The sequence below is a fragment of the Schistocerca americana genome, chromosome 6 (genome assembly GCF_021461395.2).
Source record: "Schistocerca americana isolate TAMUIC-IGC-003095 chromosome 6, iqSchAmer2.1, whole genome shotgun sequence".
Taxonomy (NCBI): Eukaryota; Metazoa; Arthropoda; class Insecta; order Orthoptera; family Acrididae; genus Schistocerca; species Schistocerca americana.
The window spans coordinates 366,425,111-366,443,926 of record NC_060124.1 but is presented as its reverse complement, the minus strand read 5'-3'; the positions used below and the strand labels follow the sequence as shown (position 1 = coordinate 366,443,926).

General features: G+C 39.2%; 1 protein-coding gene across 1 annotated transcript in view; it reads left to right on the top strand.

The window, feature by feature from the left end:
* Window positions 1–18,816, top strand: part of LOC124619330 (low-density lipoprotein receptor-related protein 1) — a 756,280-nt gene that overhangs the window by 550,389 nt on the left and 187,075 nt on the right. Inside the window, exons 33-34 of the mRNA XM_047145639.1 lie at window positions 4,789–4,920; window positions 7,128–7,408. Coding sequence (XP_047001595.1) covers window positions 4,789–4,920; window positions 7,128–7,408 — 413 coding nt within the window. The remainder of the gene's footprint in view (window positions 1–4,788; window positions 4,921–7,127; window positions 7,409–18,816) is intronic.

The following is an 18,816-nucleotide window of genomic DNA, read 5'->3' as shown; positions in this document are numbered from 1 at the left end:
TACTTATTGGTGTTTTGGTATCCATCTGTCTCCTGAATAAATGGATCTTAGGAACAATGTACTGCTTGTATTCTGGCTGCTGTCTATGTAGGCAACTGCCCCTACATTGCCTAAATGGAGCCACCAGTGTCTTGTTAAAACCATGATCAGATCCAAATTCAAAGACAACATTGTGAGTGAAGTATGACACTTAGAACTAAAAGCACATTTATTGCTGACACCAACGTACAGCCAAAACCAAACTGACTTCATGAGCAGAGAGTGCCGTTATTTATACAAACACCGAATATTCAGAATCTTGTTATTTATACAAACATAAGATATTCCAGAAAATATAAACATTACAAATGTGAGACATTTCAGGAATCTTCTAGAAATGATAAATTCTAAACAGTAAATAATTGCTGGTTTCAGGGTTTGAACTGGTGACCAAAGAAAGTTAGATAGTACATTGCAAAATGCAGATACTGAATGTTTCATTTGGCTTTCATTTTTGTAGATTATACCTTTTGCAAGTTAGATGTAATGCAGTTCTTGGTCTTTTCTGTTATGTTTCGATTACTTCTGTTATTACAGTTGTCCTAAACTGTAGTGCATGTTGAAATTGTGGGTACTTACATCCACAGCTGAAGAAATTCTGCAAAAAGAGTTTCACTTTATCTGCAAATCTTTGTTTGATAGAATGCTAGATACAATAGCCAACATCTAGCACACCATCCATGTACTATTGTTAATGTGATGCGTTGAAAAATAAAGATGAAAGACAATATAATTTGGCCTTCGATATTCAATCTAACGTAGGGAGTGGTTGACTTTTCCCGTAATAAATATGTTAAGATAAGCTAGTGAGGCAGTTTCTGTAGTTTCATAGCACATGAATAAGATTGCAGATTTTTCCATCTCACTATGAGAGACTGATAACATATCACATTGACATTAGTAACAACATGTTAGTTTGCATCTGATGTGCTCTTGTACTATATTTCTGTAAGTATAGTGATAGTTTTACTTGAATACAATATGTGTAGGTATGGACATGTGTATGAGAAGCTTCTTAAATGTCCTGTGTATTTTTCAAAATTCGTTTGAGACTCTTTCAAAGATTTGCTGCAGAATTCTAGAACATATATAGAGTTTGAACATATAATAAATTTCCTAGAGACTGAAAAACTTATGTCCATGAATGAGCATTGTTTTAGAAATCATTGCTTTTGTGAAACTCAGCTTGCCCTTTTCTCACATGATATAGTGTGAACTGTGGATGAAGGGCACAAGCAGATTCCATACTTCTAAATTTCCAAAAAGCATTTGACATGGTACCTCAGTGCAGACTGTTAATGAAGATGTGACCATACAGAATAGGTACACAGATGTGCAAGAGGTTGCAAAACTTCTTAAGTAGTAGGACCCAGTATGTTGTCCTCAATGGCGAGTGTTCATCAGAGAGAAGCGTATCATCAGGAGTGCCCCAGGGGAGCGTGATAGAATATTGCTATATTTTTTAAATGCATAAATTATCTGGCAGACAGGGTGGGCAGGAATCTGTGGTTGTTTGCTGATGGTGCTGTGGAGACAAAATTTCTGGTTGGTATGATGAATGGCAGCCAGCTCTAAATGTAGAAAAACGTAATGAATGCAGATGTATAGGAAAAACAAATCCATATATTTGGATACAGCATTAGTAGTGTCCTGCTTGATGTAATCATGTCATACAAATATCTGGACATAACATTGCAAAGCGAAATGGAATAGCATGTGAGGATTGTGATTCAGAAGATGAATTGTCGGCTTGGGTTTATTGGCAGAATTTTAGGAAAGTGTGGTTCATCTGTAAAGGAGGCTGCATATAGGACACTAGTGTGACCTATTCTTGAGTACAGCTTAAGTGTTTGGGGTCCACACTATGTCAGATTAAAGGGAGACATCGAAACAGTTCAGAGGCAGCCTGCTAGAGTTGTTACCGGTTACCATAGCAAATGCTATGGAGATGCTTAGGAACTCAAATGCAAAACCCTGGATGGAAGACGACATTATTTTCAAGGAACACTATTGGGAAAATTGAGAGAACCAGCATTTGAAGCTTACTGCATAATGATCCTGCGCCTGCTAACATACATTTTGCATAAAGGCCACAAAGGTAAGATACAAGAAATTAGGGCTCATACGGAGGCCTACAGACTTGCCCCTAGCTATGTCTGTGAGTGGAACAGGAAAGGACAAAACTAAGACTGATACTGGAGACCCTTTGCCGCACACAATATAGTGGTTTGTGGAGTATGTATTTAGATGTATATGCAACAATATTTGTGAAAAGGAAAGTTGCCACTCATCATATAGCGGAGATACTGAGCCACAGATGGGCACAACAAAAAGACTGTCACAAATATAACTTTTGGCCAGTAAGGCCTTCGTCAAAATTAGATGACAAACACACACGTACACACTCATGCAAATGCAACTCACACACACATTGATAGATGTATATGTAGACATAGATGTAGAAGCAAATATGAAGTATGTCTTTTTGAGTTGTGATCCACTGGCATACTGTCTATGTTATTATTTTCTTTGTTTAAAAATAGTCACATTGTCACAGCCATACCTGTCTACTTTATAATTTCTTTTGTTTTCAAGGCCTCTCTTCCACAGTCACAGTTTTAAAGTAATATTGGCATTATCTGGTCTTTTGAAATTGTAATAAAGCCTTATTTGGACCAGAAACATTTCGTTTTATTTAATGCATCTTCAGTGGTCAGTAGGAGCCACAAAATAGACCACTGAAGATGCTTTCAAACAGCAAAACATATCTGGTCCAATTAAGTTTTCATTACAGTTGCGACAGGCAGAATAGCTCCTGTATTATTTCACATAATTTCTTTTGAGATTTACTCTGAAGCACCAAAGAAACTGATATAGGCATGCATATTCAAATACAGAGATATGAAAACAGGCAGAATGTGGCACTGTGGTTGGCAAACCCTTTATAAGTCAACAAGTGTGTGGCATAGTTGTTAGATTGGTTACTGCTGCTACAATTGCAGGATGAGACGCTTGAAGTAGTAAATGAGTATTGCTATTTGGGGAACAAAATAACTAATGATGGTCGAAGTAGAGAGGATATAAAATGAAGACTGGCAATGGCAAGGAAAGGATTTCTGAAGAAGAGAAATTTGTTAACATCGAGTATAGATTTAAGTGTCAGGAAGTTGTTTCTGAAAGTATTTGCATGGAGTGTAGCCGTGTATGGAAGTGAAACATGGACGATAAATAATTTAGACAAGAAAAGAATAGAAGCTTTCGAAATGTGGTGCTACAGAAGAATGCTGAAGATTAGATGGGTAGATCACATAACTAATGCGGAGGTATTGAATAGAATTGGAGAGAAGAGAAATTTGTGGCACAACTTGACTAGAAGAAGGGATCGCTTGGTAGGGCATATTCTGAGGCATCAAGGGATCACCAATTTATTATTGGAGGGCAGCGTGGAGGGTAAAAATCACAGAGGGATACCAAGAGATGAATACACTAAACAGATTCAGAAGAATTAAGTTTGCAGTAGGTACTGGGAGATGAAGAACCTTGCACAGGATAGAGTAGCATGGAGAGCTGCATCAAACCAGTCTCTAGACTGAAGACGACAACAACAACAAAGATTTAAGTGAGTTTGAAAGTGGTGTTACTGTCGGCGCACAAGTGATGGGCCACAGCATCTCAGAGGTAGTGATGACGTGGGGATTTTCCCATATGATCATTTCATGAGTTTACTGTGAATATCAGGAATCCAGTAAAACATCAAATCTCCGACACATTGTGGCCGGAAAAAGATCCTGCAAGAATGGGACCAACGACAACTGAAGAGAATCATTCAACATGACAGAAGTGCAATCCTTCTGCAGATTGCTGCAGATTTCAGTGCTGGGCCATCAACAAGCATCAGCGTGTGAACCATTCAACGAAAAATCATCGATATGGGCTTTTGCAGCCAAAGGCCCACTTGTGTACCCTTGATGATTGTACGACACAAAGCTTTACCTGGGCTCGTCAACACTGACATTGAACTGTTGATGACTGGAAACATGTTGCCTCATCAATCCATGTGAGATGCCTTGCAACATGCTATTCAGAAGAGATCTCCACCCCCTTGTAGTACTACTTCAGACATTAGTCGAGTCCATGCCACATCTTGTTGCGGCACTTCTGCATGCTCATAGTGGCCCTACAAGATATTAGGCAAATCTTCCAGTTTCTTTGGCTCTTCAGTGTAGATATGTTCAAAATTTAATGATGCTATTAGTACTGCACAGGGAATTTTATTAGGGTCTTTACTTCAAACTGTGGTCTGTCCTCTACTTTGTTTCAATTTTTACTTCCACCAACCACTCAAATAATAATTTGATTTCTTCCACCATCTTGTTCATCTTTTTATCTAACTGAGATGACCGTTTAAGTATTCCCAGTGACCACATTTCCTTTATGTCTACCAGAAAACATTTTCAGCAAACAACCTTTTGGTTCTGTACTCATGTGACAGTTTAAAATACGTACTGGACAATTGCTTAAAATGTACATAGTGTTGACTGGTGCCTTTGGCCCACTTATTGTGACGTTGTCGTTCCTAAGTGGTTAACGTGTCTCATGATGATGTACAACCTGAAACTAGTGATGAAGTAACAATAAAAAGCTATCCATATTGTTCAGTAGTATTCCATGATTAGTATCTGAAGACTTTTGTAACAAAACATTTTTGTGGGCGTTTGTTTACAGTCAATAATTTTTCAATTTTCACAGCTGAAGATTACCTGTACTGGGCTGACAGTGACCATGGAACAGTTACAAGAATCCGTCGTGATGGCACAGGCAGAGAAGAAGTTGTGGAACACTTTGAATCTATTGAGAATATTCCTATTGACTGGATATCAGGTAAGCTGTTTTAATCAGCATTTACAACTTTATCTAATTTTATGATTCACTTTATAAAACTATTAGTTGTGTGGATTTGTTTCTGCTTTTCTAAAAGATGCCATATATGAGTTCATTAAATAACAGTTCTTCAGAAAAGAATTTTTATTTATAGGTTTAAATAGTATTTCTATCTTAACTGAAGATGTATTGTAGTCAGTATTTTGTGCATTGAAATAGTGACTATGGTAAAAATTTTCTGAACAAAAAGTGTAATGCTATACTAATAATTTAGCTTCTGTAAGCTTGAGTTTAGCTTCTGTAAGCTTGAGTTTATTATTTACAAAAAGAGAACTTGGTGCAGCACTGTTGTGGATTCATTGCAGCCCCTTAAACATTATAGATTTCAAACCAGCAGTAATATGAGTTTTTATCTGCAGATGCAAAGAGAAGAGAGTCATGGATATATAGACAATTGGAAATAAAGGCTCATGCCCTGTTAGATGTTGTACAAATGGGTGAATGATAATTATGGAGAAGAATAAAGAGAGAGAGAGAGAGAATAATTCAGTCGGACTGGAGTGGAGGTGCTGTGGAAGAAAAGTGTGCACAGTTGCACAGTATTTGTAAATGTTTTCGTTGTTATTGTAATATCAAGCCATTTAAATAAAGTCGGAAAATCATAGGTTTCATTAAGTAGCATAAAAAATTACCCTTACAAAAAGGCAATGCCGATACCAGGTTTTAGAACCTAAGGCTTTGTCATCTACAAAAGAAGAAACTATATGGCAGGTGAGAGAACCTCTGGTTTGAAACCTAGTTTTTGCGTCCTCTGTATCTGAGTGAATGTGTGTGTGTGTGTGTGTAAATTTGGTGCAGATTGGTCAGTGTAAGTTTCATCCTATTTGTAAAGAAGTGAGAGCAAAGGTTGAGAATATTGGACTGAAACAATACAATAGCCAGCACATATTTGGTGATCTAGATAGTTCCATTGGTGTTTTAAGTCAGTTGAGTTTGAAACATATATGAAGGTTATTGATTATTCATGACACCAAAGCTATTCAAGAAACAGAATATTTTTAATGCAAGATAATCTCCTGGTAAGTGCATGGATGACTCACAATGGAGATAAGTAAAATTTTCCCAAAGCATCATAACCAAAGGTAAGACCATACTCAGTTTGAAATCATTTAGTTGCTATTGGGAACTCTCATTATTATACTCTCTATAGAGTTATAATGACAGTCAAGATAGACACAGACAATCAGGTACTGTCATCCCAATGAAGGCACTCACTGAAACTAAAAGGCCTGATAAGTCTTAAGCTAAGGTGACATAGTTTTGCTACTAACTTTTCTAAAGTTGTGTATTGAACACTTTGCAAGTTTATTGAAACAGTGAGCACTTACCAAGTGGCATCAGGAGGAAGTTCTCTCTGTTCTTCATAACAGAACCTAACTAAACATTCAAGTTTTTAGAATTTTGTTGAGGCATTCATCACATGTTTTTGTGACACTCCACACCTGTTTAGAGTTTATTGTTCTGGTACTTTCCTGCACTTTTTCTTCTCCAGCTTTTTTTTCAGTATCCTAAAATGCAAAATGCTCTTGGAAGGCTCAAGGCGTTATGTTGAATCATGTGCATTGTATTAAATAATCTTAAATCATTCAGAAACAGGCTAAGAATAAATTATTCAGTAGTAAAAATTCTTGGAATATAGAAAGTTTTCACTCAAATAATTTTGTTCTGCCTTATTTTTTATAATTGGGTGTTTCTCTTATGAATAGTAATTTTAAAAATAGAGAATAGCCACATGAAAGCGTACCATTTTGGAAAAATTGTTGTTAAACAATTTTTTTCACAACTTTTTGTTATTGCAATTGCTTCTTGACAATGTTTAGCTACCACAATCTGTAAATCCACACTTTATCATGACACTCCTGCTCTCTCTCTCTCTCTCTCTCTCTCTCTCTCTCTTCCCTTCTCTCTCTCTCTCTCTCTCTCATATATATATATATATATATATATATATATATATATATATATGAGAGAGAGAGAGAGAGAGAGAAGGGAATATATATATATATATATATATATATATATATATATATATATAAAATTAAAACAGTTTTCAGATAACACTGTGTTTCATTGTCTCTTTAAGACATTTGCTATTGGTAATTTCCCTCTCTTTTACTGGTAATACAAGTTATTCCTTTTGGTTTTAGGGTTGGCAGTTGACTGGATTGGCAAAAACCTTTACTGGACTGATCCAAAATTCAATATAATTGAAGTGGCCCGACTAAATGGCTCATGTCGCTATGTTTTGATAAATGGCAATCTGTCGAGGCCAGCAGCCATTGCCGTTGACCCAGTTGCAGGATTCCTTTTCTGGAGTGATATAGGCAAAGAACCAAGGTTGGAACGTTCCAGACTTGATGGTTCTGATCGAATAATTCTCTTAAATGACACTACCATCCATGTCAACGATATTGCTATTGATTATCAGGTGTGTTAATGTGTTCTGTTATGTATTTTGGTTTATGAATTGGAATAGTTCTTCTGTAAGTAGTTGCTAACAGTTGCTACTATAAGACTAACAGTTATTAGCGTTTTGAAGAAGGAGTTAAATCACTACATTACCAAGAATAAATAAAATAAAAAGTAGGTGATTTTTGGGTCCTCAGATCAGTAAGTTGTCCCCTTATGAAGGCTTCTTTGAGGAGCTGTCTGAAGAGGCATCTTTTCAAATAGCAATATCCTATTCATACTGTCTTGTTAATTATTCTACATAATACATGAGAAACATGCAAACCTCATAGGCCAACAGTTCATTAACTTATTATAATGTAGTTACTTCTTTCGTTCATAAGCTCTGTCATGTATTCAAAGGGTTTATAATATGATAATTACAACCTGCTATTTTAAAATATTTGGAGGATTATGTCTTTAGCTTATAAAGCAAATTTAAAAGAAATGTCCAATATTCTTACAAGAGATACTACTGGTCAAACCTGGCATAAAAAGTCATGTAAACATATGTGTGAAAACAAATAGTTGTTGAACTCGGAGCTAATGTGCTTTAGTCAAGATTTGACTATACTGAATGGTGTGGGCTGTCTTCCTGTTGGTGTTAATCACACATTTCTTATTGTGTGTGTTTCTCTCTGTGCTTAGTTCTGTAACTGTTATTGTGTTATCATAGCTCTTAACAAATGTCTCATACTTTAGGCATTCCATATCTATTGTTAGGAGATGTGCTGCCCTCAGAACAAGATTAGTGTTTCTGTGGAGAGTGAACAATGTAAACTGTGAAATGGAGTCCTATTATTTCATGTGGGAAATGACAGGCATGGTATTCTGCTGTGGTTTAGCTTATGGCATTGATTAATAGTCACATGCCATACACCCCTAACAGCATCCACTGTATCACATTCCATCTGAAGGAATTTTTGGCATATTCGAGTGACTTGCAGACACCTGCTTATTCACAAAAGCACAAGGGATCATGATAGTCTTTGCACAGATTGCAAGTCACATATGATGGAGTAAGTGTTGCATTAAGTACAAGGAATTCGTGAAGCAAGTCTGTAAAGAATTTGAGTTGCTGAAGATGCAAACCACATTCTTGTGGTTGGTCAGTTCTGTAAGGGCAGACATTTTATTCATGTCAAATCATGTATGGGCAATTCAGATCCCTCAAGCAATCATAAATACAATGCATCAGGTTCGATTTATTTTAAATGTGTATGCAGGAATTGTGGGTGAAAGATTCATAAGGCCACACAGTTTACCAAACAAATTAACATGTGCTGGTTGTAACCAATTTCTGTGTGACAGATTGCTCACACTATTGGTGGAACACTATCCTTGCAGAAAGACAACTGATGTGGTTTGTCCACAGTGGGGGTACCACCTCATTCTCTACACCTCATATGGCAGTGACTAATGTATTTACACAAATCTGATGCACAATCAAATGTATTATGCACCCCAATTTTAGAAATTAAAATCATTAATAAAGAGCTTGTTGGCACATCACTGGTATGCTACATTTATTTTACACAACAATGGATGTAAAGATAAACAGTCAAAACAACAACAATTTTCGGTGACCTATTGTTAAGTGACAAAGTCATTATCATAAAACAATGCCCAGCTTGGTTACATACATGACGTGCAAACAAACCTGCTGTAATTTTTGGGCATTACACATTGTTATTCAAAATGTCACCATTACTAATATTCTCTGAGGAGTCTGCATCAGAAACAGATTCATTTCCTCTTTCCGCATCATCCTCAGTGTTATTCCAGAGTACACCATCTACACTGCCATCTAGGGAATTTAAAATACAGCATTTCTTGAATGATTTTATGATCATTGGTGCTTTTATGCTTTTCCTGGTAGCTGAAACTCATTATGCAAGAATGTGGGGTGCAGCATGCTTAATTTTTCATGTCGGTGTCAGTTCATGGTTTGGTTTGCAAAGTCATTTGTTGCACTGTTCCTGACCATAACCTTTAAAAGGTTTATTTGTACTAATACCTGGGGATTCTAACACAGAAGTCATTTCTCCAGAAATAACAAGAAGATCATTGGGTAGGCTGTGGATCTTGTTTTTTACATTGTCAGGGAGATGTCCATGAAATGCATAAAGATAAAGTATTGATGGTAATTTGGAAAGTCTATGAGGATGGAGTTCCCATATGTTTCAGAGCAAGTCAATCATTAAAGTTTCAGTCACCCATACTCTCCCTGGATTTCGAAAAATGGCGTCATCAGGGAGCAGTTTTTGGGGGTCTTGAGGCTTGTTTTCTGCTTGAAGATTAAGAAATTGGAAAGTTTGCAGCATCTGCTGTGACTGCCAGCATTACAGTTAAACAGTGTTTTTCACTACCTGATATTTTGACAGCAACTTGTTATGTCTCCTTCACATCAGTCATGTAATAATGTAGAATATCAAACCAAATTGGTAGCTTATCGACATTGCCTATTTGGCCCATCTAAAAAAATCTTCTCTTTCCAAAGTGTTTTCTCAAAACCCTGTGGAAGCGTTTGGCATACTATGTGTACAGCATCGTAGAAATAAGCCCGCCCATTTCATAAAGTGATCAGCCCATCCGTGTCTAGCCTTAAACTCTTACCTTGGTATATTAAGAACTACAGCCACCTCTTTTGCTTTGTTTCTTATGGTGTCACTAGTCATAGGTTTCCCATTCTTCCTCCTTTCATGGACAAATTTCAAAACTTTTACTTCAACAACGAGATGTATTCCTTTGTGAGGGCCAGTGAATTTTTTTCTAGTAGCAGCAGTTGCAAATAATATCAATTTCCGTATCTCCCATAAGTGGATGTTACTCTTAGCTACATTGAACTCTTGTCCCACCCTCCTGTTATCATTTTTTATATAAAGAATTACTTTACATTTGAAAGTAGCATCATGCAGTGTTCTCTGCTTGCCTTTGATTTTGTGACTACCTTATGTAAACACACTATGCAGTATAAGCCAGTCGTAATGTAACAAAGTTGAAAATCACAACAATGCATTGTGATTTAAGGAACAACACCTAAATTTCAATTATGTTGCTGATGAACAATAGATTTAAGTTTGTAATCGAATCTAATGCACCATTGAATCTTATGTGCACCCCAATTTTGAATGCTGCATGCAGTAAAAAAAAAAAGAGTGCACATTAGATTTGTGGATATACGGCAACAAACATTTAATGAGCAATGTTCTGCTCAAGGAGGTCCAGTAGCTTGGTCTCATTATTCATCTGACCATAATCCTGTAAGATTTCAAGCTGTGGGGACATTGCAAGACTTTTATATATTCCACAACCATCAACAAAATGTACACATTATCAGAGCATGTGTTCCGTGCATGTGACCAAATCCATGGGCAGCCAGGTGTTTTTGCACAAGTTCTTGGTTCCTTTAGGAGGAGCAGTAAAAGATAGGCAAGAGTGAGTGATAACCTCATTGAACACTTTTAGTAGTGTCAACAGTGAGATGGCTATCATAAAACAAAAAGGCGCATTTGTTTCCAGATGTGTTTATAGGACTTTTTTGTCTGATTTTGATCAGTACTGTCTCCTCTAATAATATGAAACACTTATTTTTCAATACGCTTTATATCACTTAGATTTCTCTGAATAATCTTTAAGGACATTTATTGAATAGAAATCAGGAACAACGAACAGCTGCAGCAGTTTGACATTCACTGTTGGATAAGGGCCACCTCTAGACTTTTACAAGTATTAGAGCCTGTAGCTTTATGGATCCATGTCACTCTTGCATATTTTCTGATGTCATCCACCCACCTTTTACTATGATGTTGTTTCAGTCTTTTCTTATTTCTTGGAATCTAGCAGAGAACTGCCCTGGTGCTTTTATCATACATTTACCTGAGTGCAAATCCTGCCCATTTGTTTTTATTTTTATTAAAAACCTAATGTCTTTCCTTACAGGCCATTCCCAGATGTATTTTGCTTGTTTTCCTGTTTCTCCTAGCAGTTGCAACACACACCTCTTCATTACTCACTGGTTTTCACATTCAGATTTCTTGCCACACTGTTACAAATCAAAACCAGTAATTTATACGTTTTTAAACTTTACATTCAGACACAATGGAAGCGTAGTTTTGAAAACCTCAGTTATTTTACAAAAGCACTGAAAGGTCAGTTTTATTCCTGTATTTATTTCTTACATTGTCCATCTAATTATTGTATTCAACTGTGCAAAATTCACTAACTTGTCAGCCAGTTATATGACATTGTTAATTTCTTTTTAATATATTGATTATACATTATTTTAGTCTTATTGTAATTAACTTTCAGACTTGCTCTATTCATTTCTTCAATTCATTGTTGAAGTTTATCTGAACCAGAGGCAAACAGTACACAACATAAAAACAGAGGTGGTTCATGTATGTTCCATTTCCTTGTATTCCTTTTTATCAATGTGAGTTTTATGGATTTTGTTAAAACAGGGCCAAAATTCGGTCTTGAAATATTAGGGCTATGCACAAAGTACATTATGTTTTGGAATTAAAAATAAATAAAGTATTGGAAATTTTTTTTATTATATACAGATGAAAGCCCTACTTAAATACTACTTTTCTACATAGTTGCCATTTAAATTAAGGCACTTATTGTAGCGATGGATGAGCTTGGAAATTCCTTCGTTGTAAAATTTGGCCGCCTGCACCTTCAACCACGTGGTTACCTCTTCTTGAAGCTGTGCATCGTCATCAAAACGCTGCATAGCCAACCACTTCTTCATTGCTGGGAATAAGTGGAAGTCGCTCGGTGCCAGGTCGTGACTGTACGGCGGATGAGGAAACAACTCCCACTTAAAAGATTCGAGAACTTCATGAGTGGCATTTGCCGTGTGGGCCCGGGGGTTGTCGTGAATCAGCAAGATCTTTGAGCCCAACTTTCCCCTGCGCTTGTTTTGTATTGCTCTTCTGAGGTTGTGCAGAGTTTGGCAATACCTTTGAGAGTTTATTGTAGTGCCTCTTTCCAGGAACTCTACAAAAATCACACCTTTTCTGTCCCAAAAGAGATAACCACGTGGTTGAAGGCCCAGGCGGCCAAATTTTACGACGAAGGTATTTCCAAGCTCGTCCATCACTACGATAAGTGCCTTAATTTAAATGGCAACTAGGTAGAAAAGTAGTATTTAAGTGTGGCTTTCATCTGTATATAATAAAAAAAAATTCCAATACTTTATTTATTTTTAATTTCAAAACGTAATGTACTTTGTGGATAGCCCTCGTACATGAATCCCATACAAAGTAGTAATTAATATTCATTGCTCCATTTTATAATTTCATTCATGATTTGCAAAGGGTTCATTGTGTTAAATTCACTTCTAAAGCCAGCTTGTTCCTTTCTTAATTGAAATCTGATGTGTATTTTGTACTATTGTTGATGGCCTTTACGTATATCTTGTACATAACAGGGAGATGGCTGGTAAGTTTATTGCTTTTCATGTCTTATCTGTCTCCCTTCTTGTGAAGAAGAATAATTAAAGACATCTGGTTCAGGGAAATTGTCTTCTTTTGCAAACATTCTGTGAAAAATTTTGCTAGTTCCTTTGATTATACAGCCCCCTCTCTCCCCACTCCCATAATTTCTTTTGAAACACCATCATCTCAAGGTACCTCCCCTTTAGTACTATATAAAAGGAACTACCAAAATTTTCCATAGAATGATTACGAAAGAAGACAACTTCTCCAAACTGAGACCCTCTACTTATTCTCCTTCACAAGAAGGGAGACAGACGACATCCATACATTGGTTCAAATGGCTCTGAGCACTATGGGACTTAACTTCTGAGGTCATCAGTCCCACAGAACTTAGGACTCCTTAAACCTAACTAACCTAAGGTAGTGCCAGTGTACAAGAAAGGGTGTAAGGATGATCCCAACAACTACAGACCAGTTTCACTGATATCAAGTTTCTCAAAAATCCTAGAAATGCTTATGTGTACCAGATTAGTTAGCTATTTGGACAAACATAACATTCTCATGACCTCACAACATGGTTTCAGAAAGGGTAAATCTACAGAATCAGCAATTGTCAGTCTAACAGAATACATTTTACTGTCCTTAGATGAGAAAAAGGTTGTCTCTGCAATGTTTCTGGATCTTTCAAAGGCATTTGACACCATTGACCATGAAATGCTGATACAAAAATTAAGCAACTATGGCATTCGGGGGCAACCAGGTGAATGGATAAAATCATACTTGTGCAACCGCAAGCAGTATGTATCATTAGGAAACTCGTACCAATCAGAAACCAAATCCATCAAATATGGAGTGCCGCAGTGTTCGGTAATGGGGCCATTGGTATTTAATGTATTTGTTAATGATATAGGTGTTGAGGAGGAAGAGAAGAAAATATTGTATGCTGATGACATGACAATACTAAATAGTGACCAAAATATGGAACAGCTTGAGAGAAGAGCATACATATCTGCAAATGTCACAGCTCAATGGCTGTTGGAAAATGAACTGGTTATAAATCTAAAAAAGGCTATGTATGCAGTGTTTAAAAACAAGGAAAAGGCTGTAGACATGGATTTAGAGGTTGACGGAACAAGGCTGGAAGAAGTAGAATCTGCTAGATTCTTAGGTATTCTTGTGGATAATGAACTGAAATGGAAAAAACATATTAATAATGTCTGTAAGAAACTGAGCTCTGTCATATTCTTAATGATGCAGCTATCACAGTATTCAGACAAGAACCTTCTGTGTACAGTGTATCATGGACTTTTCGAACCATACTTACAGTATGGAGTGACGTTGTGGGGAAACTCAAACAAACAAGAGACAAAACGAGTGTTCACATTACAAAAAAAAGCAATTAGGACCATTTTAAGAAGAAAGACCTCTGAAACATGCAGAAACTGTTTCAAGAATTTAGGTATCTTAACTTTTTCATCGTTGTATATATACAAAACAATAATGTACATCACAAAAGGTAGTGAGGACTGGATTACAAATGCTAGTGTACACACCCACAATACAAGAAAGAAGAATGAAGTACGGAGCGTACCCCACCGACTGGCAATGCTAGAAAAAGGACCCCAGTACTCTGGTATCAGACTACTAAGAAGTCTGCCCAAAACCCTGCAAGATAGTGTACTTCACAATGAATTTACAAAGAAACTTATAGACTATCTCATTGAAAAAGAGTTTTACAGTGTTGCAGAATACTTATGCCATTAAATTTGTATATATTGTTACTCATTATCAGTGATTTAAAAATGTAAGCTAAAGGTGTAGAAAAATAATTGATAAAGAATTTTATACTTTGACATGTCCTATATTACACGTACATTTACTGTACACAATGTAATCTTACAGGATCAAATAAAATTCAATTCAAATCAAACACATCCATGCCCGAGGCAGGATTCGAACCTGCGACTGTAGCCGTCGCGCGGTTCCAGACTGTAGTGCCTAGAACCACTCGGCCACTCCGGCCGGCCATCATCCACACATTAACTGCATTTGTAAATAAGGATGTGGTCTCTCTTGAGCTATGCAGTTTTAGTAAGGCATTTAACTGTATCCTCTTTGACCTCGTAATAGCCAAACTACAGTATTATGGAGTAAGTGATACAACATTAGAAATAATCAATTCTTACCTAAATAACATATAGGCTGAAGGAATGATTTAGGTTCCCTTCTACACCACTAAGGGTCATACATTCTTGAGCAGTGTGCTATTTATGGAAGATAATAAATAATGGGGCATGGTGGAAGAGCCATGTGAGCTGGTTCTAAGATATTATTTCCAAAGGCTTAACAACTACAGTAAAATTTAATGAGTTAATACTTCTTAATCAAGGAACCCTCACCCAGGGTGGAGTCTCTGGATAGGGCGTACCATGAATGGCTTACAGCCTTTGTTCAGTGTCATCTGGTGACACTGGAAAACCTGCTTCAGTGGCATGCTTGGTGGCAAAGAGGGTGCTAAAATGGCCGGGGATGGAATGATAATAAACCACCTGCTACTCCTGGCACACAGTGCACTATTTACACCACACTGCATACAATATTCCAAGTGCTGATGATGAAACAGGTGTCTGTCATCAGGCTTTGTATGCTTTGTATACCCATAGTCAATAGAACCACCTCAAGGGGACCCAGCTTGGGAAGGCGATGTGGAAAAATGTGCTAGCACTCCTCCTGTCAAAACATTTGACTCACATTCAGGAGGATGATGGTTCAAACCTGCATCCAACCATCCTGATTTAGATTTTCTGTAACTTCCCTAAATCGTTTCAGGCAAATGCTGGGTTGATTCCTTTGAATGGGCGCAGCCGACTTTCTTCCATATTCTTCCCTAATCCAATGGGACCGATGACCTCGCTGTTTGGTGCCCTCTCCACAGCAACTAACGTCTCATTAAATGAACCATGACAGAACACTGACACTGAGTACGGGGTAGGAATTCTGCTGTACACACATACCATCGCGAAGTGCAACAGACTACGATGCAAGCCATGTGTCGTTGCATGGGCGACTTCCCAAGAGCATGGCCAAGAGGTGTTGCCTCATCAGAGTGGAACAAGAGATGCCTAAAGCCACAGTTTGGCATACGTGGATCTGGAAAGTGTGGCCATCTAAGCTCTCCCTCTGGCGAAAGTGACCATTGAGGGTGTTGGGGGCTGCGTTTCCAGTCTGCACAGCATATCATGTGCTGCTACAAGTGGAAGCAATGAAGGGACTCAGCACACAGTTCCTCCCTTTTGAGAGGAAGACACAGGTGCCAACTGCACAGAGGGGCATTTGAAGCTGATAGGATGCTTGCTGGGTGGCATTCACAGCTTGTTGCTGCTGTGCTTGTGCTGTGCTTTCCAGTGAGAGGAGGAACATGGGCAGCTCCTGTGCACAGCATTGGGAGCATATGAAATAGCATCACTGCTTCCTTGGCGCAGGTGCTAATACAGTGGTGACAATACTCTGTTGGTGGTGGTGGGTGCCTGTGGGGTGGGGCACTGTCTGCTTGGCTGGAGGCTGTGAAAAGAGTAGTGTGATGGCAATATTAGGGTCCAAGGCACTGGAAGGTGGGTCAGTCACATAGTCATTTGGTGATGGATCAGAGGCAGTTTCAGCTGATGGCATGTTGGACATGGTGTCAGGAGTATCATCAGCTGGTGGCACATTGGGTACAGTGGAGGGGACGGTGTTGGCCTGATATCCATTGGAGGTGGGTAGTGGACTGAAAATGTCAAGGTGAACACATGGTAACCAGTGTTGTGTGGAGGAAAGGCGGCCACAGGGGAGTGAACATGCCGTCCGACCTTGGCATGCTGGCACAGAACACAGGACTGTGTCCAGTTGCTGCAGTCATGTTGGATGCCCGGCCAGACGAAGCGTTGTTCATGAGAGTGGTGGAAGCACAGATGTCTGGGTGTGCGAGGCTGTGGATGTGGTCAAATGCCGGTTTTAGAAGGGAGAAGAGAGGAAGGGGTGGGAGCAATCTTTGCAACTGTCAAGTTGTGAAGGGTCCACAAGAACATCACACCAGATCTTACGGTTGAAGTCAGGTATAGATCTTAGCTGGAGGCTGAGGCCAGAGTCTGCATTCTGAAGGGCATGGGCTAGGTTGTGTTTCTCCCTCTTGAGCAATGGCCAGGGCATTGTAGTCTAAGGGTTGGGTGATGGCACAGGAGCAACTAATCAATCTGCCAGAATTTTATCGATGCTGGCAACATGCTGGATGTTGGTAGTGAATTGTGCAATACACTCCTGGAGTGTAAACTGTCAATGTGCAAAAACCAAAGGCCAGGAGTTGTGGTCTCTGAAGATCATAAAGAGCTTCCCTCAGCTGAAGATTGGAAACAGCGGACCGCTTCATGGATGGGGCAGCTCATGGTCGTATGCGCCCAAGCAGCGTTGTGCATCAGAGAGTTTCAACGAAAAGAAGGAGAGTGGTTGCCGGACATTCAGATGTTGTCCACGTATTGTTGTAAGACGGCCCCGAGAACCTTATGGCTCATGTCCGCCACTATTGCAAGGGGGGCATTAGGGTGAGGGTGGGCCAAAAGGGCTGCATTGGTGAGGTCCCGTTTTGTTTTTTTGAAGCTCTCAATCATGCCCTGAATCCAAGGGACCAGCTTGTTGCCTTCGTTATCAATACCATGGAGTTCTGTGGTAAGGGCTTTTGGGTGGCAGAGGCATCATTAAGATTGCGACAGAAAAAGGTGATCATGCCAATGAAATGCCAGTGGTCTTTGAAGATAGTAGTGTGTGGAAACTCTGCTACTGCCCGTACTGTCTAGGGAAAGGGGCAGGAGGTGACAGCAGAGACTAAATGTCTGAGGAATTTGACCTTGCTTGCCCCAGAAATGCATTATGCCATATTGAGGATCACTCCAGATTTCTGTAGGTGGGAAAAAATTTTGTGATGTGTAGGTGGTGTTCAGTAGGGTCGCTGGAGTAGATGAATATTTATCTAAGTAGGTGAAAGCAGAGCAACTGGAATTTATGTGTGGGATCTAGTGCAGTCTATCTTACTGAAGGTAGTAGCTCCTGAGATGGCAATCTTAGGTGTGGAGGTGTGAGACAGAATAGCGCTCAGGGATTATGTGGGTGTGAGTTTACGGTAGTTGCTGTAAGGTCATTGGGAACCATCCTTCTCGTGGGCGAGGTGATGAGCTGAAGCCCAGGGCTTTCGGAAGGGTGAAGCACGCCACTGGCAAGCAGCTCTTGGAACTCCTTTTGTGCGATGTTGCGCCTGTAAGGGTGGAGGGGATAGCACGTGTAGTGGCAATGTGATGCATAGTGTCATGCTGAACATTCTGGGGGAGGGGGGGGGGCTGGGTGAGAAGGGGGAATTCTGCAAGGAGCTGGACATGTGGCCCTGAAACTGCCAGTTGTTTAACAGCAAAACATGTGGTGGGGTGGGAGCTGCATTGGACGATCCTACCGGAGGTGCTATCAATTGAACAGCACTTTGCTTCATCGGCCTGTAGGCTGTTATGACCCACGAAGTTGGTACCCAAAATGGGGTTGGTAATGTCTGCAACCATGAAGGTCCATGGTAATTCGAGCTAGAAGCCTAGATCAAATGAGAGGGTATGTACCGCATAAGTAGGGATGGCTGAGTTATTGGATTCACATCCCATACGAATAGGTGCTGTGAGGTACAGCAACCAGGCATGCCTACTGCCAGTGGCTGCCAGGATTTAGGGACCAGAAGCACAGAAGTCTGCAGTTGGTGACATTCTCACCAAACCTTTGGTGGTACCAGCCAGCTATGCCTAATTCACAGTGGTTGTGATCATCAGGGGGGGTTGTAAGGACCGCGCAAGTGAGGGTGGCTATTTTCACCTGAGCATGTATAGGGCAGTCAGCACCTGGTGGTGGGTGTGTGAGGTGTACATGGGCAACACTA